Genomic DNA, 22,930 nt, shown 5'->3' on the forward strand with positions numbered 1-22,930 from the left:
CTCACAAAAACTATATTTTAGTACTTATGTATATTTATTTATTCAAATGTTTGCTTTTATAATAAATATTGCTATTATTACAAAAATCATATAATATGACTTGGCATACACGTGCAACGCACGTAGCGAGAGACTAGTATAAAGAAAATGGGATAAAATATAAGTTTTTTAAATAAATGGGCTAATTAGCCTTTATTCAAGTTGTCAGGTGGGCCCATTTTCATGCTAATTTTCATTGTTCACGCGCTCTTGCGCAACTGATTTCACACAATATGCTATATAAGCGATGAGAGTTTTATTATGAAGGGGATATAGTTCACGAGGTTTTCAGGACACTCGATAATTTAGGTAGGAAACTGACAAAAATCGTATAATTTAGGCGGGTTTGAGGGTATTAACTCAATGTATAATTGACAAAGTTATATAGTGTATATATACTGTTATATATACACTAGGACCCCTTAAATAATTTATCTGCTTAGTAACCAAAAGCAAGGCAGACGAGTTTGTTTTGTAGCTTGCTCAAGCACTTCAGTTACCTGAAGGATTCGGGTTAGAAACCTGCCTCCTGCTCTTTTTATTTTTTAAAATTATTTTAGTCAAGTGGTTTTTTATTTTATTTTTTTGAATTCTTAAATACTTGTACATAATAGTTAACCTAAAGTCTTACTTTTATCCTTTTCCAAACTAAAAAACAAAACCAACGCCTCCCCGCCTAAACCCTTTAGCTAATAAACAAAACCTTTTTTTCAATTAACCCTTTTCCGCTTCTGCTCGAGCTCAAATTCGGCGACCGGCAGTCCGAATCGCCGGCGGCTACTGGATTGAAGCTCTACTTCAACTGATATTGTAAGTTTCTTTGAGTAAAATCTTGATTTTACTTGAGTAAGTTTTTTCTTTCTTTTGAAAATATTAACTTAGCAAAGTAAGTTGGTATCAAAATTTTGCTTTTTCTATTCTACTGCTAAAATAAGTGATAATTTTAGCTAAAAGCTCGTTAATGTCTTAACTTGCAGCCCAACTACGCCGCTCCTGCTCCTGCTCCTGCTCGGCCACCCTCTGTTCGCTGATACTCACATACAAACCCTAATTCCCTAATTCTCTCTTTCTATATATTCACATTAACACCATTACACTTTTTTTTTGATTGCTAGAAGCGGAATTGGATAATGGGTAAGTCTGTTTCTGTGTTAAATAATCTGTTTTTCAGATTTTCCTTTATAAGTTCGATCTTTTTTTGTTGATGGGGGTGCTTTTGTGTTGTGATTTCAGATAAGAGGACGTCTCGTAAGGAAATTAGAAAAGAAGCTCGGTCGGCTAAAAAGCAGAAGAAGTTTGATTCATGGCTCCAACATCAAGTAAATTATTTTTTTCTGATGTACAATTAATTCTTTTATTCAGGATGTAGCTTGAAAAACATTGAAAATATGCATATTGTTTTATTTTAGCCTGGTAGTATATAGGAAGAGATTTTGGTTGAGTTTTAGGAATAGCAATTTAGAGATATCAAGTTAAAATCCTAACTACAACATCAGTGTGATTCAGCCCTGGTGGGCATAATTAGCGAACACTTGTTGTGGACTGTAACAGGCTGCCTGGTGGATTAGCCTGGGTGCAGCCAAGCTGGCCGGACATCACTATTATTATTAAAGCATCTTATCTTAAAAGCTTCTATTACTAGGTTGTTGTTAGAGCATAAGCACCTTCTTCCTTTTTTTTTGAGGGGGTGGGGATGTGTGGTTTCTAATTAATGAGGATGTTCATGAAAAACCGACAAATGGCATTTGATGAGGCGAAACACTAATGTAGATATAGAATATTTATTTATGCAGATGTTTTTCTATTTGACATAAGGTTTAACTATTACTTTAGATCCACGATAAAGCATGGAAATTCACCTTGACTGGATTTTTTTTCTGACACTGGCTTCTGTTTTTGGTTGTAGCAAACACAAAAAATGCGGAGATCATTGCCAAATTTAAAATCAACACAGGCAATCCAGTCACGGAAGAATAGCCAAGCTCAAAGACATGAACATCTTCCTTCCTTAAATTCCAGCGTTCGAGTTAAGAAAGACTTAGAAACTTTTCCACGGGTAGATGCTTCTAAAGTGGAAAATAGGAGCTTGAAAAGGACAGAAGGCTCAAATAGAAAAGCAAAGACCTCTATGGAGTCCAGTGTTGACTTGCAGGCATCTCCACGGTTGGAATCTTCTAAGGTGGAAAATAGGAGTTTGAAAAGAAAGGATGCCTCAAATAAAAATTCAAAGACAATATTTATGGAGTACCTTGAAATGGAAAAGAAGGGAGAAGCTACCTCCGCAGACATAGATTTGAGATTGGAGAGAAAACACGCTAAGAAACTCAAGGTGAAGAATGAGAAATTGCAAGGAGATGATGATATTGATATGTTACTTGAAGGAAGTGAATCTTTGGAGGGTACTGATATTGACACTTCGCGCAAGAAACAGATAAAGAAGTCGGTGGATGAAGTTTTAAATGGTAAATTTGTTCCTGAGGATGGGAAGTTTGATCCTTCATGTGTTAGCGATGTTGATCACGGAAACACAGATTTACAGACCAAGCAAAAAGAGTCAAAGAAGATGAAAAGAAAGAAAACGAAGTTTGAGGAGTATCTTGAAACTGAAATGCGTGGAAGGGTTATTTCAGCAGATGATGATCTGGCTTTGGAAAGAAAGCTTGCGAAGAAGCTCAAGGTGAAGGGAGGGAGATTACAGGGGGGTGATGATGAAATGAATATGTTATTTGAGGGAATATCTTCAGTTCTAGATTCTTGTGAGGATGAAAATAGACAACTTGCTGGAGAAGTGTCTCCAAGGAGTGATAAGAGCTCCTCAAATAAAAGATATAAAGAGAAAAAATATAATAAAGAAGCACAAGGAGAAGATCAAGAACAGGAGGGAGAGCAGAAAGCTGAGAGCACTCTATGCTGTACAGATGCGAAGGCAACAGCTGGAGAAGTTTTATCTGCTGGTTCCGCTGCCAAAGGAAATGGAAAATACGTTGCTCCACACCTGAGGTCACACCTCAGAAGTGAATCAGAAGAGCATGCTCAAATTCGTCGACGACTAAGAGGTATGATGTTTGGTAAACTTGCATTCGTGTTGCTTGACTTTGTAAACTTATTTTTTTTTTGCAAAATGATCTGTGTTTCTTGCACCCTGAAGACCATTAACTGAGTCAATTTCTTTCAGGTCTTCTGAATAGGATGTCCGAGGCTAATGTTGAATCGATCACTAGTGAAATTTCCACGATCTACCAGGTATGCTACTGATTCTAATCCAATTTTTTTGAATGAACTAGTTTATTCACGAAAACAATATATTCCGTATTTACATGACTTCACTAGTAGGTAAAATCATCAACCATAGTTTGTCCAAGAGTTTTTCACACTTAAAACTCAAATCACAGTATCACATCACTTAGTCGAAGCTAGAGAGATCACAGCAATAACATGATCTCAAAACATTGCCAAACTAAGAAATAAAATTCAACAAGAGGTGTTGTAGTAGTAGGTATAAGATTTCTTGCTTGTGGGAAGGAGGAGATATCACCTCTATCTGGACTAGACAACTTCCTATAAATGACCTTGAGCTTACTTTCTGTAGCACCTAAGTGATATCTAACCAATTGCTTTTGCGCATTCCATCAACCAGTGTTATTAAAAGCGCTCGCTTCTCGCTTTAAGCGTTGAAGCGATGCGAGGCTCTGTTCTATCGCGACTCACATAAAAAAAGCGCACGCTTTAACCGCTTAAGCGAGAAGCGCTGTGATGGAAAAAGCGCAAAAAAGCGTGCTTAAGCGATATGAAGGCATCTGCTAGGTTTTTTCTTTTTAAAAATTTTGGCAAATAAACCGTCAGTTGCCAAATAAACATATGCTCTTCTGCTGCTCCAACGACTGCTGCTCCAACGACTGCTTCTTCTCCAGTTCTCTGTAAGTTTTTTCTTCTCTCTTCTTCTCTTCTTCTCTTCTTCTTCTTCTTCTTTTTCTGTTCTTCTTCTTCTTCTTCTGTTCGACTCCTTTTTTCTCTTTTTCTTTCTCTTTTTTTCACTTTCTATTGCTCTGTTTTAGACATCTAATTTATGCTCTGTTCTTCTGCCCTATTTTTCTCTTCTTCTTTCTATTTTTTCCACTTTTTATTGCTCTGTTTTTGTGCCCTAAAACTATGCTCTGTTTTTGTGCCCTAAAACTATGCTTTGTTTTTCTGGTTTATGCTCTGTTTTTCTGGTTTTATTGCTCTGTTTTCTGTTTTTTTGTTTTCTGCTAGTGCTCACTGCTCTGGTTCTTCAAAATTAACTGCTAGTGCTTAATATGTTATTTTTAATGAGTTCTTAGCCATTTATCTATGCCTATTTTTTTTTTTTTATTTTATTTATGTATTAAATTGCGCTTCACATGAAAAAAGCACGCGCTTCGCTTCGCGCTTCTCGCTCGTCGCTTTTTTGCGCTTAACGCTTTCCAAAACACTGCCATCAACTGAGTTTCTGAGAAGCCAGTATGGTGCTGCAGAGTTTGAGTCCATAGTTGAGAGTGCTTCGAGCAGCATAAACAGAGGATTCTGCTAACATTGTTGGGCAGTATGCTATTGTGGTTTAATAGTTCATTAAACCAAGTTCAGAAAAGAAGAAAGCCATGTTCTCCATCTCCTGATTATCAGATGGTGTTGAAGCTTTTATGTACCTAACCGGAAAAACATAGGGAGATGACTGCTACGGGCTACCTGCCTTCTGTAATTTGGGTTGCCACTGTTTCTTTCTTCTGCAAAGTTTCTTTCTTTATTATTTTGTTGGAGTTCCTTCAGAAATTTGTGAGTTTCTTCACCAATATTCTGACTGATTTCTTGTATGAACATTCTATCACCAACTGCACTGTCCACACTCCACAGTGCTGTTCCATTTACCTGTTGCTAAGATAGGGATCCATAATTTATAGTGAAATATATGGCTGAGACAATTTATTGGTGTATATGTCTTTGAGGTTTCAGATTACCCCTACTGCGTTTGGACTCAGTGGTTCTGATAAAGCCGTTAGTGACTTCTTTAATTACATTTAGCAATTCGGGAGTTAGATCCTAAGAATCTAGTGGGAACTCACTGGGTTTGTTGTTGCTACCATTCAGAGGATAGAGAGATCATTGACGTCGCTTGTTGTCTTTACAGTTAACACTTGTGGCTGTTACATTCAGATATCTTTAGCTACCTATACAAGCTTCTCAGGAATATTTGTTTCATACTGTCATATTGATATTTATTGATTTGTTAGTTTCTTGATCACAACAGCATACCTTTTCTTTTAAAAATATCCTGACCAGTGAGACTATACCTAAACATAAATTATTTTCTTGTTCTATTGTCGTGAATTAGAAAATGACTTACTTGGATTTACACCTAACGTTAGTGTTTCCCCCTTGGCAGTCTGTTGGTCGAACTTTTGGTTCTCAGATTATCAGTGAAGAGGTTTTGGCATCATGTTCTAGAGGTCCTCGTGGCAATGAACAGTAAGCATTTGCCTTGTCTTTTCTGAAGTCAATTTATCCAGTCTAATTTTCTAGAGAAAGCTTATTTCTGAATAATTTTCTAGAGAACAGTGATTTCAAAGCTGGAACCAACATTAGCTTAATTTTCTTGTATCATTTTCTGTCAACGTTGCTTCAAGATGCTTGTTTCCTAACAAGGGTTTCACAGAAGCTAAGTGGACTGAGTGTTTGAAAATAGTACTGATAAAAATTTTGTTTGTCAAAATTTGATTGAAGATGGACTTAAGTCTGCAAATCAGAGAAACCTTTTTGATGTTTTGTGGCACAAAGCAATCTTTCTGGTGATCTGTATATTGATTTTAGTTATTTCAGCTTGTTACACCTGCAGAAGTCCGACAATAGTTAGCACCTTTTTAGTACTCCTTGAGCCTTAATGCCTTATTGTTTTCTCTCATTATGCTCTGAGTTACATTTATTTGCTTATGTGATGGCTGGTTGTAGTTTAGCAAACATCATAAGTGGATGGCATATCAGGGTATGCAGTCTCTTTGAGTTTTGTCACCCACCATTTTATTTCCTTTTCTAACACTTGAAGATTGGTGATGGCCAACTAGCTAGTTGTTAGTGCTATCTGACTATCCTCTTACTAATGACATGTTTCCGTTATAACTGATATACCTCGACTTTCCATCTTCTGGTGCTGAATTTTGCACTCTCAATTCACTTATTTCTTTTACTTTTTGTGTAAAAGGTATGCAGCAGTTTTTGCTGCTTTTGTTGCTGGCATGACATGTTTGGTTGGGATGGATTTTGGCGCAAAACTTCTGGCATCTCTGGCTAAATGTTTTGAGGTATCGACACATTTACAAGTGGTAGTTTTATGGATCAAAGAACTTTTTCCAAAAAAAAGGAGTTGGAATTTAGTGGAGGCGCATTTAATCTTCTTAAAGTCTATGTTATGTAGTAATGTTTAAAAGCATATGTTGCTTGTCCCATCTCACATAACTTCAAAACAAAATAAATTTACAACGTAAATAACTTGTTGTATGTTTTATTTAGGATGAGTATCTGAATGAAGATAACCTGTCTGTTAGGAACCTGATGCTTCTGCTCTCGTACTTGTACACTTTTGGAGTTTGCTCAAGGTAACCACTAAATCTGAATCGATTACTCTCTGACTTGATTATTAGGTGGACAACCTTGGCATTGTACACATGCCTCCATATCTCCTTTGTTTCTTTTACTCTTGTTGTTAGATTTTCTATGGTGCTTTCCTTCAATATATTTGCTGTAACTTGTAAAGTTGCTAAATATATGAGGAGACGAGTAGGAAATTAGCTCATTCTTGTGGGATCAGATAGATCTAGACTTCTCTGATGTTCTTGCATAAGTGAACCTCAGGAAACAAAGTTAATATATGGATTGAAGACGGGCCCCTAATATTCCAAAAATAATTTGACACCCCATGTTAAATTGTTCAAAAATTAAGCCTTTTTAGCCATTCACGAATTTACCTTATTCCGGTAGAAGAACATTCAGCCGGGCTCCTATGATTCAGGTCTTACCATAATTTGCAGTTGCTAAAACGTGTGATGTGTATTAGATTAAACAAGAATGTATATGATGCTTTTATGATAAAAGAAGAGATGTTCTTCTGAGGAAAATGCATTTTGGAGACAAATCATGAAGGCTAAACATGGCGAAGAAGATTATTGGCACACTAAAACAGTCCAAGCATCACATGGAATTAACCCATGGAAATTTATAAGTAAGCTATGGGATGAATATAGAAACAATACCCAACTCAAGCCAGGAATGGTGAATATGTCAGATTCTGGGAAGACAAATGGCTGGGTTCTAGTACTCTTAAAGGATGAATTCCAGCAGTTATATAAGCTGATACTCTCACATGCCTCTGCTAATCAATGCAGTAGAGGTGGAAACTGGAGTTTATTCCTTGGAAGAAACATTCAAGATTGGGAACTAGAGGTGTTGTAAATCTTTTGTGGAAACCTGGTGTGGAGTTGCAGCAGTAATGGTTTATTTGCTGTGAAGTCATGCTACCTGAAATTGTCCAGTAGCAGTAACATCATAGAGAATTGGCTTTGGAAGTTAGTGTAGAAAATTAAGATTCTTACCAAGATTGCATGTTTCACTTGGACAGCCCTCTCTGGAGGATGTTTAACACATGACAAGTTAACAAAGAGGGGTTTCCTCACTCAGCAATAGATGCTATATGTGCACAACTATCTGAAGATGCTTCTCACCTCCTACTTCACTGTCAAATGGTGAGAGGAATATGGTCCATAATCTTCTTCTTTTGGGGGTACGTGGTGTAGTCGTCTACAACATCAAGGAAGCCTACAGAAGTCTACAACATCACGGAAGCCTACAGAAGTGGTGGTCAATAGAAAGTTGGAAAATCTATTCGGAAGATTATGCTCACTTTATTTGTTATGCCTGCATCTACTTGGTGCTTCTTTAATGAAGTTCCGTTTACCTTATCAGAAAAGATACAAGAGATGTTATTTGCAAATAAATTAAGGAGAGCAACATAGAGAAAGATGTTTGTAATACTTACCACTTTCCACATGTCAAGCAAATGACTACTCTTCGTCCCCCTGTGGGTAAGAGGCAATATTGACAATCTTCTCTCTCCTCCCTCTCCTTGCATGCCCTGTATGTGCTACCGTAAATAAACAAAAAGGAGAATACCCTCACTTAGATTTCAAAGGAGCAACAAGAGCTGCAGCGAATTTTGGCAACTTGTGTCCTTTTTCTTCTTTATATTTTAATCATGATGTGAATCCTTGTAGAATTAAGAGAAGTAGTCTGTAGTTACTTTCATATATTCGTACCCTCATTAATTCAATTGTATTTCTTATGCTTCTCAGTGACTTGATATATGATTTCCTGGTGACGTTGAGCAATAGATTGACAGAAGTGGATGTTTCTACCATATTGACAGTCCTACAAGGTAATAAACTTACCTTCTGACTGTGGCTTTCTTTGTTGGAATAATCTGATCATCATCATCCAATTACTTTCTCCTTCTTTACTCCTGGCCTGTTCTCTCTTCCTTGAATAATAGTGAGAAATTAAAACAAATTATTCATGAGTTACCGGGCAGTGTTAATTCGTGGTGACTTATTTCCCTTCATCTCTTATAACTCTATGATTTAACATTCTTTTCACCAAAAAAAAAGTTTTCTTAACTTGGGCAAATGTTTTTTCTTGCTATCTTTGTATGTTCCAAACGTGAAGAATGCTCCACTTTTTTCAACATTTTAAATTAAAATTTTTGTTGTCAGCTTTTATGCTAAAAAGAGTATAGATAAGATGACCTTTATTTGGGCTCATATGATACCTCTATAGGGTGTCTTACCAAAATTTTTACCACAAAGTGGTATGTAAAAGCTTTAAATTTGTTATCTAATTCCTTCGTTCGTGTTGCGTAGAATGCAAAATAAGCATTAGAAAATCAATTATAAGGATAGAAAAATTTGACCAATGAATATCAGAAGGAATAAGTCGTATAAACTGTGAAATTACTCGCATTATCATGGGAATGTTTTAGTAATTTCCTTGAAGCTAACTGGTTCTTGTATCAATGTGGCAAAACACAATGTATTTTGGCAACTGATTTTTTTTCCAGTTCTGATTAGTCCGAGTATTATATAGTATTTAATCCTACATGATTTTGCTGAACAGCTTGTGGGATGAAATTGAGAGGTGATGATCCCGTTGGCATGAAGAACTTTATAGTTAGCGTTCAGAATAGGGTGAATGAATTGAAAGCTTCATCTGGAGAAGGGCAATCAAACACTATCGGAAAAAGGGTATGCTAATGCTTTGTTAAAAAGATTGCTTCTTATTCTACCTCTGCTGACCACATAAGTTTCTGGAACCTCGTTAATCTGTATATTTGCGTACTGGTTTTGTGGCAGATGGAGTTCATGCTTGAGATGATATGTGATATCAAAAACAATAAAAAAAGGACCAAGGAGGATACCTTGCAGCTTACCCGAATAAAGAAATGGCTACAAAAGGTGCTTGTTGGATTCAGCTGTTTTGGATGAATAATTATCTATTGGCACATTTTAATCATTTGATCTTGGTCCCCTTTGCATTGAGCATTTCATCTATCTTATAAATTCCTTTTTTTTATTTATGAAAAAGGTAAATTATTTTATTAAAGAGTGTACTAAGAAGTTAACCAAAAGGATTGCGATAGAGAAGCTTTCCTTCTGTATGTTGAAGGAAGGCAAAAGATCTAACATAGAGTTCATGTCAGATTTTATTAAAGAATGTACTAAGAAGGTAACCAAAAGGATTACGACAGAGAAGCTTTCCTTCTGTATGTTGAAGGAAGGCAAAAGATCTAACATAGAGTTCATGTCAGATACAATATCCTTCCTGCACCATAAGTAAAGACTCTTTAAACGTGTAGATTCTCTCCTACCATTAGAACATCTGTTGCTCTTTCCTGCCAGATGTTCCAGAAAATGCAAGTAGGAATTGCTTTCCAATATAATCTTATGTTCTTAGTAGAGTACTGCTCATACCAGCTACTTACAGCAAGTTTAATGCACCCTGGCATGACCCACTGAACTCCAAAAATGGCCAGAAATTTGCCCAAATCTGCTTGGTAAAGGTACAGTGAAGCAAAAGATGATTCATGACCAACTATCATAATTTCCTTCCATTCTCCCCAAGAGTTTTGTATAACATGTCTCGACTGTGATCCTGCCATCTTTCTGAAATTTCTATCTCAAAGTATCAGTCACATGAACACTAAGAGATGCTGTTTCCAAATTTTGGATCAAATCATTAATGCCATCGATTTCCCAGTCAAATAGCTTTCTTTTCAAATGAAGATTCCATCCCTAGGTGGAGTAGCAGTCTGCTACAGTGCAGCCAACTTTTATTTGTACAGATTTCATAAAGGTCTGGAAATTGTTCTTCTAAAGGAATATCGTCAAGCCACCTGTCAGTCGACGTCTTCACCTTCCTTCAATTCCCATCTTTCAGCTTGAGGCTATCAAAAAATTCATCCCAAAGGTTCCTGGTGTACTTCCAGACAGACACACCATACGCCTTTTTAGCACCAACACATTCCTCACTTTTAACATATTTAACAGTAAATAACATCTTTTCATAGGCCGTTACCGTTATCATTAAGCCTCCAGTGCCACTTCAGTAACAAACTTTTATTCTGCAACTTTAAATTCTTTTTTTCCCAGACCACCAGATTTTACAATTCCCCATTTTACCAAATGGGCCTTCTTTTTTTCTTAGCTACCGTCCCACAAGACATTTCTCCTTAACCTGTCTAGTTATTATTTTCACTTTCACAGGCATGGGAAATAGGGTCATTATGTGTGTGGAAACCCCATCTAAGACACTGTTCATTAGTGTCAGCCTACCCTAAAACAAATGAACTGCTTCCATGGTGTCACTTTCTTTCACATTTCTCAATCACCCGTTGCCTGACATTAGCATCATCATTTCTTCTCCTAAAGGAATACCAAGGTAAATGGTAGGGGAACTCTCAATCCTACAACAAAAGATAGCAGCCAGCTTGTGAATGATGTGATCAGAATTTACTGAAAATATGCTGGTTTTTTGCCCAATTTACACGCAAACCAGAAATAGGGTCAAAAGCTAACAGTATTGCTTTCAGATGCAAGAGTTTCCTTCATCTGCACTAGTGTTTTTGAGAGCGAGAGGCACAAAAAAGCGACAGGGGCTCGCCTCGCTTCAAAAGCAAAGCACAAAGCGAAGCGCACACTTCATTGAAGTGAAGCGCAATTCTTAAAATACATATAATATATATAATAATTAATTTTATAAACTGAAATACACATTAAAAAAATCAAATAAACTAAAATATAACATATATATATATATATACATATATATATATATATAATAATGAATTTTCTAAAATGAAATACATATAAAATTAATCAAATAAACTGAAAATATAACATATATATAATAATTAATTTTATATACTGAAATATACACTAAAGAAATCAAAAAAACTGAAAAATATAACATATATAAATAATGGAAGAAACAAGGAAAAAGGAAGCAGAAGAATCAAACAAGCGCTGGACTCCAGCGACTGGTCAGAACTTAGAAGAAAAAAGAAAGAATAAGGAAGAAGAAGGAAGAAAGAAAGAAGGAAAAAGAAAGAAAAAATAGGAGCATCTGGATGGGAACAAGAAGAAGAAAGAAAGAAGAAAGAAAAAAATGAGAAGAAGAAAGGAGAAGAAGAAAATTACCTGGAAACCCTAGTTTTGTCGATGAAGAAGAGAGAAGGGGTCTTTGTTTTGTTGAGCAATTATAGAAGCGAGCTTAGGGGTCTGTTTTGTATAATTTACAAACAGACCCAATTTTTTTTTTTTTTTTTTAAAAAAGGGCCCAACTGCGATTTTTTAACAGAAGCGATCGCTTTATCGCTTCGACGCTTTGTCGATTTGTCCACTGAAGCGTGCGCTTCACACGGTCGAGTCGCCTCTCTCTGGGAAAATCAATGCTTTGTTGCTTCGCGTCGCTTCGCGCTTAAAGCGACGAAGCGATCGCTTTTTCAAACACTAATCTGCACTACACAAAACAAGGGTGTCATCAGCGTAAAAGATATGCGACACTTCCACTTTATTTCCATTTCTGCCTTGTGCTTGAAAACCTTCGATCCATTTTAATTCTGTGGCCCTTTTAAGCATCAGGCTGAGAACTTCCATTGCGAGTATAAAAAGATAAAGGTGAGTGAATCGTCTTGCCTCAAACATTTCTGTGTGGGGAAGAAACATTGTGGAGAGCCATTGATGATGGATACTCTAACAGCAGTAATGCAGTACTTGATGTATTGTATCCATTTGGCTCCAACTCCCATTAAATCCATCAGCTTAAATAAGAATTCCCAGTTTACGCCAGCAAAGGCTTTCCCAATGTCCAATTTGCATATCACCCCAGATTTCTTTCCCTTCTGTTAGTGATCAAGCCACTCATTTACCCAGCACAGCACTAATTGCTGTTTCCTTTAATAAATGCATTTTGGTTGCCGGAGACAAGCTTGCCAATAACCAGTTTCAATCTTTCGGCGAGCACCTTTGATATGATCTTTTAAATGCTGCCCAAAAGACTTATAGGCCTGAAATCCTTGATTTCCATAGCTCCTTTCTTTTTCGGGATGAGGATCATGAAAGTTGCATTGAAACTTCTCTCCAGATTGCCTTCATAGTAAAATTGCTCATCAAACTTAAAGACATCGTCTCTCAGAATGTGCCAACATTTTTGAAAGAAAGTCATGTCGAAGCCATCCAGCTCAGGTGCCTTGTCACCAACTAACATCTTTACCACTGCATCAAGCTCTTCCAAGTTGAAAGGCCTTTGCAACCATTCTCTATCTTCCAGAGATAAAGTCAAGATGCTGCTGTCACTCCAATGCTCCTTTTCAGTAAACAAGTTCCTAAAACTTTATTGTATGCCATCTGATATCATCAGATTTATCTTCAAGCTCCTTTGGTCTGCAGCTTATCAATAGAGTTATACCTCTATGAGCAGTCGCCACATCATGGAAATAACTTGTGTTCTTGTCTCCTTTTTGGATCCACAGCCTAGATTTTTGCCTCCAGGAAGTCTCCTCCGTGTTAGCATTCAAGTTCTCTAAGAATTTCACCCCTTTCCAATAAATTCCCAGTTGCTGCAGGAACACCCAACTCAGAAACATACAGTTCTTCCAACTTGTTGAGGGATTTAGCTTTTCTTTCCTCCAGTCTACCAAATACTTTTTTATTCCATTCTTTAATATCTTTCTTCAACTTTTCAGCTTTCTGGCTAACATTTTGTCTGGTTTCCCATGAATATCAGAGGATTTCCACCAGTTTCCAACCAAGTCAATGAAAGATTCATCTTCGAGCCACACATTCTCGAACTTAAAATAGGAGTTGTTCTTTTCAAATTCACCAGATTCCAGCATGATTGGGCAGCGATCCTGCACTGTCCTAGGTTGGGTTCTTGAAAACAATACAAGTCAACATTCCGTCTTTTCACCAGCATTTTAATTGTTTTCCTCCTTTTGTGATTGTTTATACCCCTGTTATTCCAGCTACAAATTTTCATCTTCATCTTCGATTTATACAGCTGCCTTCCCTGCTGCTCCCTTTTGAGTCTTCTCCAATTTTGATATCTGAAATCAAGGCATTGAGTTCCCCTTGACCTTTGGGTCTGGAGGATAGAGTTGGAATGCTAATTTTGGTACTGGTGTCTTTCTCAGGAAATAATAAAGATAGGTTTCAACTAGTCATGCAACACTCTCCTTCAATTGTAATTGAGTTGAATATAAAGATGAAAAACATGAAATAGTCTAGCAATACTTTGAGATTGCTTGGGAAATGATTCGTGTGAATTAAGCAAGCATTGCGTTGAATGTTCTATTCATCTTCTCATCTAAGTTGCTCGGATACGAGTGTGGGTGTTTGACACGGGTGCAGATCTAGAGGTCGGATCATTTGAAATGTAAATTCTAAGATTCAGGGATACAAATATTAGTACAAATACGGGTGCGGGGATCCGGCTGAAAAGATTTCAAAAAATATAAAAAATATCTCTAAATTATGAGAAATTTTGTGGAATACTTATGTATAGCTTGTAAAACGTGAATTTCTTTTTTACTCTCAAGTTGTAGATAAGTAAAGAATTCATTCGCAGATAAAGTATGCTACTTTCTTCAAATTTACCCTAGTTTTGGTTCTGATTTCGGGAATCAAATTGTATCTCGTCTCGAATTTTTCCTTTCGTTGTGGTCAAAGTACCCAAAATTGTTTGACCAGATTCGGTACGGATCCCATACCCATACCCATTTTAGTGTCGTGTCTACACGGGTGCGGAAACTAAATTGCCATGTCGGGGCAACTTAGCTTCTCATTGTTATGGGTGTCAAGGTCTCTGTCAGTGCTTATATGAAATTTTGGAGAATGGTTGGCCCCTAGAATTGGTTTAGGCACAGGGGCTTCCTAGTTTTCTCCTACAAATTCTTGATAACGACTCTCTAACAGTCCAACTTGCATCCAGCTCTCCAATTGCCAAATTATCACTTCTGATTTATGGTCACAAATGCCTTTATTGCTTCATACCAAGAAAAAGTTGATTTTTTTGAATTAAGAGTGTATTCTCTTTGTTGAGAGAAAAAAAGGGTCTTTTTGGAAACACATGATAGATTGCCCTTGAACTACTCCTCTCTAGGAGACCCATGATAGTGCACAGGCACATCAAAGGTAGGAGAGACAACTGGTCTATTTGGTTGATGATTAGTAACAAAGAAGAGATTGCACATGATGGATTGGTTGCTACTTAACTATTTGAAAGCTATAAAAGGTAGAACATACTTTTTTTTTTGGTGGATGACGTCAAATCACAAATCCAACAATCTAGTCAAGCCTATGCTCTAGTTCAAATCTTATTTTTCTTCATAATACGTACTTTGACCTTATGCATAAAGTACCGTAATCATCAAATTGTGCAATAAAGGAGATCTTTCAATTATATGTGCACGTGTGTGTGTCTAAACCTTGGGAGACAGGGTTACCCGTAATGTGTTGGTGGGAGGTAGCAAATGCCCGGTAGAACTAGTCGAGGTGGCGCAAGCTAGTCCGAACACTACCACCATAAAAAAGAAGTGTGTATTATCAAGATGAAGAGGGAAGAATTGGAAGGATCATGTTTGGAGAAGGAGCTGTCACTTGTGTGAAAACAATAGTAGGAGATACAGAGGAGTTTCCCATAACAATTGATTTATACCAAGGTTCGGCATTGAGCCCCCTACTTGTTTACCCTAGTTATAGCTGAGCTAACCAACACGATATAAGATGATGTCTCATGGTGTGTGCTATTTGTTTTTGATATTGTGTTAATTGATGATTGTCTCATTACCTTGTTGTTGCTATTGTTTTCGTATTGCTTCATTTTTAATGTTCTTGAGTCGAGGGTCTTTCGGAAACAGTCTTTCTACCTTCATTAGGTACGTGTAAGGCATACGTACACACTACCCTCCCCAGACCCCACTTGTGGGATTTTACTGGGTTTGTTGTTGTTGTTGTTGTTGTATTGTGTTAATTGATGAAATTAGCGAGGGTGTCAAACCAAAAGCTTGAGCTATGGAGAAGCACCTTATAGAATAAAGGCTTTAGGATGAGTAGAAGTAAGACTGAATACATGCACGGTAAGTTTAGTCAGCATGAGAAGAACGAAGTTGAGGTGAGATTAAATGGTATGGCGGTGCCAAAGTGTAAACAATTTAGATATCCAGGCTTGTTGTTTTAAGAGAATGGAATGATAGATGAAGATGTTACTTATTGGATTATAATTAGATGGTTGAAATAGTGAAGTGCTACCGGGGTGTTATGTGATAAAAGGATGCTTACCAAAGTGAAAAGTAAGTTCTATAGAATAGCTATAAGACTGGTAATGTTATATAGAGTGAATGTTGGGCTAAAGTCCAATATATTCACTACATGAGTGTTGCAGAGATACATATGCTAAGATGAATGTGCGTCCATACAAGATTAGATAAGATTGAAAATGACCACATTCACTAGAAGGTGCAAGTATATATTAGATTGTTTGGTCATGTCCTGCATCGACCTACAGATGCATCGGTCCATAGGTGTGAAACTATGGTGAGTGAAACTGTTAAAATGAGACGGGTAGACCTAAAATCACATGGAAGGAAGTGATCTCGAAAGACCTATAAATCCTTGGAACCAATGAAGATTTGGCTTTTAAGATAGGGCACGATAGAAGAAAAAGATCCATATAGGTGATACCTCCTAGTTGGAAATATGTTTTAGACTTGCTAGTGAACTTGTAATATTATTATTATATATATATATATTCACTTTCAGTTTTATTTTATTTTGGTATGATGAAGATATCAGTTGAGCTTAAAGAAAGAAGCAAGGATTCATGTCACTAGCCCCAACTTGTTTGGGACTGAGGCATAGTTGTTTTTGTTGTATGTATATGGAGATCGAAAAAGTGAATTTCCTCGGTGAGTAGCAAAGCTGCCCGATAAGTCATTTGCACCTTTTCCTTTCAGATGAACCTTTCCTGATCATTCTCCGAAAGTATACTTAATAGAAAGCTCTCCCTTTCTTTCTTCTTTCTGAGCCAGTATCTATATGGTTCAACCGACTCACTTCTTCATTTCCAATTCTGGAACTTTTTTGTTGATTCCTCCACCTCCCTTTTCCCCTCTTCTAGTATCTTTTCTTTTTGGAGTTATAAATTTGTTTGTCCCTTGTGAGTACTAAAAGAACTCATGTTTTACTTACTGTGTCTATATTTTAACTAACTCTATTTCTGGTAATTGGATATGCAGAAGAAATATTTAAATGCTCCAGGACTGATATTACATCATTCTTAACCAGAATGTCATTGGTCATCTATTGATGCAAGGCTTTACCTGCTAGTCTTACTATACCAGTCATCTTTTTCGTATGTCATATTCTGTATTTCATATCTATTGTATTGCTATTATTTTATTATGCATTTTTATGGTACTACTATATCGGCTTCTGTTGCTTTATGAGTCGAGGGTCTCCTGGAAACAGCCTCTCTACCCTTCGGGGTAGGGGTAAGGTCTGCGTACATATTACCCTCCCCAGACCCCACGTGTGGGATTATACTGGGTTGTTGTTGTTGTTGTTGTTGTCTTAACCAGATATGAGATCCATTTTATGTCCAATCTTTATTTTACTTTAATGCAAAAATTGGTTCATGATTGGATTTTGTGGAAGATGGCCTTTTAAATCTAGTGAAAATGTGCTGGCTTGCGCTCTAGAGAAACTAATGGATATATTTGTCGATCTAGTAGTGGTAGAACACTACTCTTGCAAGATTCAATAATTTTCTGCGAAAGATAAATGTAGAGGGCAAAAAATACTCTGTAAATAAGTTGCAAAGCTATTCTTTTGTTATTTGGATGGACAAAAGCAACACGTGATGGTAATAAGCTTGCCAAATTCCATTAAATTTGACATTCCTTAGATTACCACACTCACCATTGTCTCATCATCTGTCATCCTTGGATGTACATGTTAATTTCGTTATGTGCTTTGCTAATCTTAATCGCAGCTTAGAATAGATGATATATTGATTCGTGGATTGAAGTGGAGCAAGCTTCTTGATCCTTACAAGAGAGGCCAATGGTGGATAGCTGGGAATATTGATTCCACAACAACTGATATTCAAGATGTTGCCAACACAATTGACTTGGAGGTCACTGAGGCTCAAAAGATGCTCCAGCTTGCCGCTGCTCAGAGGATGAACACTGATGCAAGAAGGGCAATATTCTGCGTAATAATGAGTGGGGAGGACTATATTGATGCATTTGAGAAACTTCTAAGATTGGATTTGTCAGGCAAGCAGGTTGGCACCCCTTGGTTGAATTCCCTGTAATTTATTGTTGTGCTTGTCTATCAAAAACGCCTCTCTACCTCACACTAGGTAGGGGTAAGGTCTGCGTACACTGTACCATCCCCAGACCCCACTTGTGGGATCACACTGGCTCTGTGCTTCAAGTGTGTAAATTCTTTAATATCTATACATGCAGGATAGGGAAATCATGAGAGTTTTGGTAGAATGCTGTTTACAGGAGAAAGCTTTTAACAAGTACTATTGTGCTCTAGCTTCCAAGTTATGCAGCCATGACAAAAACCATAAGTTCACTCTGCAGGTATGCCTTTTGCTCAAATGTATCCTTGCCAAGTTGTTTTACGTGATCGTTTGCACCTGGGGAATCGGGGAGGGGGGCGGGGGTTCAATTGTTACATCCCCTAATCTCTAGAAAGGGAAAACTTACATCTCATCTTGACGCAAGTCGGAAAAAAAGAAAAGACAAATGAAGATAGAACAGTGCAAATTTCTTGTGCTTTTTGTTTCCTGCTTGGATTGATGTATGCAGTTAGAGGTTCAAAGTTTTTCTTAGTAATAGTCTATTTCTGACCTGTGACTCAAGTTAATAGTGTGTTAAATTGAGACCTTAGTGGTGGTTCAAGAATTTCCTTGATACATAAAATAGTACTATTTGAGATCATATGCTCATTTTAGCTATAAAGGATGAATATGAAGAGACTATGGACAGACAGTTTTTACTCTTTCTGTCTCACCCCATTGGTCCTCATTTTCCCTTTTTATTTGTTTTGGGGTGGGGTGGGGTGGGGTGGGGTGGGGGGTTTATGTTTGAGAATCATCTGAAAAATGGTACTCACATGAGCTGATGGTTGCACCCAACAAAATTACACGCACTAACCTCCTAATGGTAGTGCAACTTATTAAGTGTAATTAGTTCCAAAGAACAGGGTATTACATACTAATGTCAAAACCATAACCATGCTAATCCAATGTCATTTGCAGTACTGCCTCTGGGATCATTTCAAGGAGCTCGACTCGATGCAGCTGATCAGATCAATGCACCTATCCAAGTTTGTGGCGGAGATGGTTGCTTCTTTTAGCCTTTCACTTGCTATATTAAAGGTTATTGATCTCAGCGATTCTTCACAACTGACTCCAAAAAGAATCATGCATTTCCGGATGCTATTCGAGACCATCTTGGAATTTCCTGAAAAGCTTGTGTGGAACATTTTTACTCGAATTGCTGTTATGCCAGAGTATGAATCCCTTCGAGATGGGATTGTCTTGTTTATCCGCAAGTACGTTGTGGATGACCAAAAGTCTCTGGCAGATAAATTCAAGATTGCAAAGAAAGCCCTTAACAATGTTGAAGGAGTCATCATGTAAGTCTCTGCATAATGTATTCTAGCTTTAGGATTTTGCAGGAATGGTTAGTTACTGGAATGTCATTAACCCATTTTTGGTTGAGGGTTTTCTTGATTTCCGAAATCATTTATTTAACCAACTTACATAGGATATATGTGACGAGAATTTCAGTGTAGAAGTGTCCTAGCTCATATTTGGAATTGCATAATGTCTCACTTGTGAACCTTTCTCAGGAGCTCATATTTGATTCCAGTCACGGCCTACTACTTTTTAATTACCTATTTATGCATTATTGTCCTCCAATGACAAAAAGAAAGAATTTTAAAACCCAACCAGTTAATTAATGAAAAGGCAATCTGGTATTTTTAAGTGGAGAAGGAATGAGAAGTTGTTTATCATTCACCCAGATTTGAAATTGGAACAGCGAATTCTCAGTCACAAAATAAAGAAAAGTATTAAAAGATGAAAAGGAACACACTAGCTAAAGGACTCACCATTATAACGGGATATGTTTGTTCTTTTCAAAGTAACTCCTCATCCTTATAGGCATGAATTTGGATTTAGTGGGATCCAATCCGAGCATTGGATATCGGGTGTAAAACCAAAAAAAAAAAAAAAACTCTTCAATTAACCTTTACCATTTTAAAAATGTTAGAATGTCGGGAACGGAATAGCAACTTATGAAAAGTTCTAATACCATCAAAAGCTTTTAATTCTAGCTTTCTTCCCTTCCATCCCACTTTCATTCTACTATCTTCGCTTCCATCGCAATTCACGGGTGTGTCTTTCTAATAAAAATCAAAGAATATAAAAAATATTAAGAGGGTGTTTGGATTGCCTTTTAAGTTGGTCAGATCAACTTTGAAGCTCTTTTTAATATTTTAGTGTTTGACAAGTCAAAAAGTACGTAAATAAGTTAAAAATTACTTAAAACAAGCTAAAAGCAATAAGCTGGGCAACCTCAATTTTTTTTTTTGGCTTATAAGCTATTTGTGCGGCACTTTTTTTTTTAATTCAATCCAACCAGGCTCTAAATTGTAGTTGTTGAATTCAATATGATATACTTCCTTTTCTATTTGTTGAGACTCTCTTGGGGCTCGCCCCAAGTTAGGCACTAACGCCCCAAGACTCACGTGTGGAACTCTTTGTTCACGAGGCTTATGCTCCAGGCACCCGATTGCGTGCCCCCTATAGGCGACGCTTAGCGCCTAGAACTCACCTAACAGCTCTTGCAGAAATTACGTTGTAAATTCCTTACTTAACATCACAACAACAACAAACTTAGTGTAATCCCACATGTGAGGTCTAGGGAGATATGTGTGTGTAGACTTTACTCCTAACTTGTGAAGGTAGAAGAGCTGTTTTCCATAGATCCTCGACTCAAGAAACAATGAAAATAAAGCAACGAACAGTAGCAATAACAATGAAATAGGGTAACAGAAGCGAATAACACAACATGTAATAATAAAGAACACGGAATACGAAAAATACAAGAAAAATACTAGTACTACTGGTAAGCCAAAGAGAAACTAACAACTACCTGTCAAACTTCTTTCGGCTGATCCTAGACTGGATACATTTTCCCACTTCACAATTTAATTATCCTGCATTTATCCAAATATTTCTGCTCAATTATCAGGTTATTTACTCAATCGTTATGTTCTTTATTTCCTGTAACTTAAAGAAAATATCTTTTGTTTCTCTTCCGAAGCCAACACCGTTAACCTCGGAAGGGTTGGGTTCATTGGCAAGTTCTAAGTCAGGTATGCAATTTCATACTTTTTGTGTTTCAGGCGGTCAACTAGGTGAATCTCTTAAGGTCCTTCCAGCTGGTTCAGGATGTGCTGCTACTGATGTACCACAACCAGTTGTTCAGCAGAAAACCAAATTGATAATTGAAGAACTAAATCTGCAAAAAGAAGGTGCTAACTCGATTTTTTTACTCTGACTTTCTTCAGTTTTGGTGTGATAGCTTTCTTGTCTGTGGAAGCTCTTTATCGAACAAAATATACGGGTATCGCGTTACCAGCTGTGTCACTGTAACTTCATGTATTGGAAAGGAAAAATATTGTCACAAGTTTGTTTTGGTCATTCTTAGCTGTAGAGGGTTTTGTTATGTCATGGAAAGTAGTTGAAGTCAAGATAAAGAAAGATAAAAGTCTTAGATGGTATTATCAAACTTTAAATATGGTAATTCCTGTGAAGTCCAAATTCATTAATTGAACCAAGCATTTGGACATGAGATTTTCTCACTCAATTCGTGTAAAGCAGGTAAGCTGTGTTGGACCCTCATGGTATTTCGTTAATATTGCTGATAGAATCAAACTGAGTATCGCTGACATTGAAATTCTTGTTAATGATTTGTTTCTTTTAAGGAAGCTGTATAATTTCTTAATGCATCACTGCAAAAGTAGACATGGAAAACATTTTTCTAAACTTTTCAGCAAACAAAACAAAGCGCTGCCTTTTTAAATTAATGTATAATAGGTTTGATCAGTAACATGCATATCATGATATCAAGTTGGGAACTGTGATATGGCTCTACATCTTTTGGGCCAAATACCTTTTTTGCTCAATATCTCAAAACAATGTCGTTATGAGGGTTTCTTTTAGTTAGGCTGTATATAATTGAGGTCAATATCAGGGAATATCCATTTATAGAGCAGCAGCCTATTTAGTCTTATTGGAAACATCAATTAGTAATCACATTAATTCTTTAGAAGTAAAGAGCTGCATTTTGTCCAACTCAGTTTTCTACTGTCTTGGAGCCATGCATCTTGGTTCTGGCTTTTAGTCTTTACAACTTAAACAACAAGGTTATATAGGCATATTATCTACGCACACTTTGTGTTTCTTCCAATTTATCAGCTGCATCATTTAGTCTATTCCAGTTATGTTATGTGCCAGTACTCATTATTTGGCCTGATCTGCAGAAATAGATACAAATGCAAAAAGACACAGATGCTCAACTGCAACCAAAACATATTCTGTTATCAGGGATCCATGTCCTGCTGCCTCCTGCTCGCCTGATGGGCAGTCTTCTGCTTCAGCGGTCTTTGATCATTCAATTGCGGAGTCTGTTGATTCTGGTACATATGCTGGGACCAGTATTTTGCCAAACGAGAAGATTTTCATTTTCCCCCGGAATGAAAACATGGAGCTTCCGAATGGTGCTTGTGTTTTGCCTTGCAGCGATGAAAAATGGGTTGCTGCTAGCTTAGAATTGAATCGAAATCGCTAATTGCAGAAACTTACTTTTGTGATGCTTTTTGATGAATCTTGTTGATAAGCGTAACTCAGATAATGCTGCTTTCTTTTGTAGGAGTACTACTATATATTTGTGTAAAAGAAACCATCTTTGGACAATTGATATAGAAACTAATCTAGGCTATCTCGTCTGAGTATGCTTATGAAGAAATTTCTAGATGCCGTAATACTTTTTAGAAAACGGGCAAAATGTTAGTTTGCGAAGCAAGAAAACACAAGAGTAAACAGTTTAACCAATTCTGAGATATCCTTTGCTGGCACTCTTTAGCCCTATGTCTCTTATGGCTAGGAGGTTCAAATTATTGCTTTTGAATCTAACATTTGCCAGATCAATTTTGGATATTATGCGGAGTCATACTTGTGTTCCGATCTAAACGAG

At 37.0% G+C, this 22,930-nt stretch overlaps 1 protein-coding gene across 2 annotated transcripts; it reads left to right on the top strand.

Moving 5' to 3' along the window:
- Window positions 1-663: 663 nt before the first annotated feature.
- On the top strand, window positions 664-22,710 carry LOC104223302 (uncharacterized). 2 transcript variants are annotated; one of them, XR_011402078.1, is made up of 16 exons: window positions 665-849; window positions 1,017-1,173; window positions 1,273-1,358; window positions 1,946-3,095; window positions 3,215-3,282; window positions 5,438-5,520; window positions 6,251-6,350; window positions 6,559-6,644; window positions 8,394-8,476; window positions 9,211-9,338; window positions 9,447-9,548; window positions 17,641-17,934; window positions 18,119-18,241; window positions 18,922-19,301; window positions 21,078-21,206; window positions 22,218-22,710. XR_011402078.1 is itself a non-coding variant. In XM_070155723.1 (14 exons), exons 2-14 carry the CDS (start codon window positions 1,170-1,172, stop codon window positions 19,303-19,305), a joined length of 2,691 nt encoding a protein of 896 aa, XP_070011824.1. In that variant the 5' UTR covers window positions 664-849; window positions 1,017-1,169. The 2 variants fall into 2 exon arrangements, 1 of the variants encoding a protein (XP_070011824.1); XM_070155723.1 differs by lacking the exons at window positions 21,078-21,206; window positions 22,218-22,710 and having other exon boundaries at window positions 664-849; window positions 18,922-19,305.
- Window positions 22,711-22,930: the final 220 nt, after the last annotated feature.

The sequence above is a fragment of the Nicotiana sylvestris genome, chromosome 9 (genome assembly GCF_000393655.2).
Source record: "Nicotiana sylvestris chromosome 9, ASM39365v2, whole genome shotgun sequence".
Taxonomy (NCBI): Eukaryota; Viridiplantae; Streptophyta; class Magnoliopsida; order Solanales; family Solanaceae; genus Nicotiana; species Nicotiana sylvestris.

Excerpts from the sequence above, each read along its gene's own strand:
- LOC104223302 (XM_070155723.1), top strand. Across the intron at positions 3,283-5,437 it reads AAATTTCCACGATCTACCAG|TCTGTTGGTCGAACTTTTGG; the intron begins GTATGCTACTGA and ends CCCCCTTGGCAG. Across the intron at positions 18,242-18,921 it reads ACCATAAGTTCACTCTGCAG|TACTGCCTCTGGGATCATTT; the intron begins GTATGCCTTTTG and ends TGTCATTTGCAG.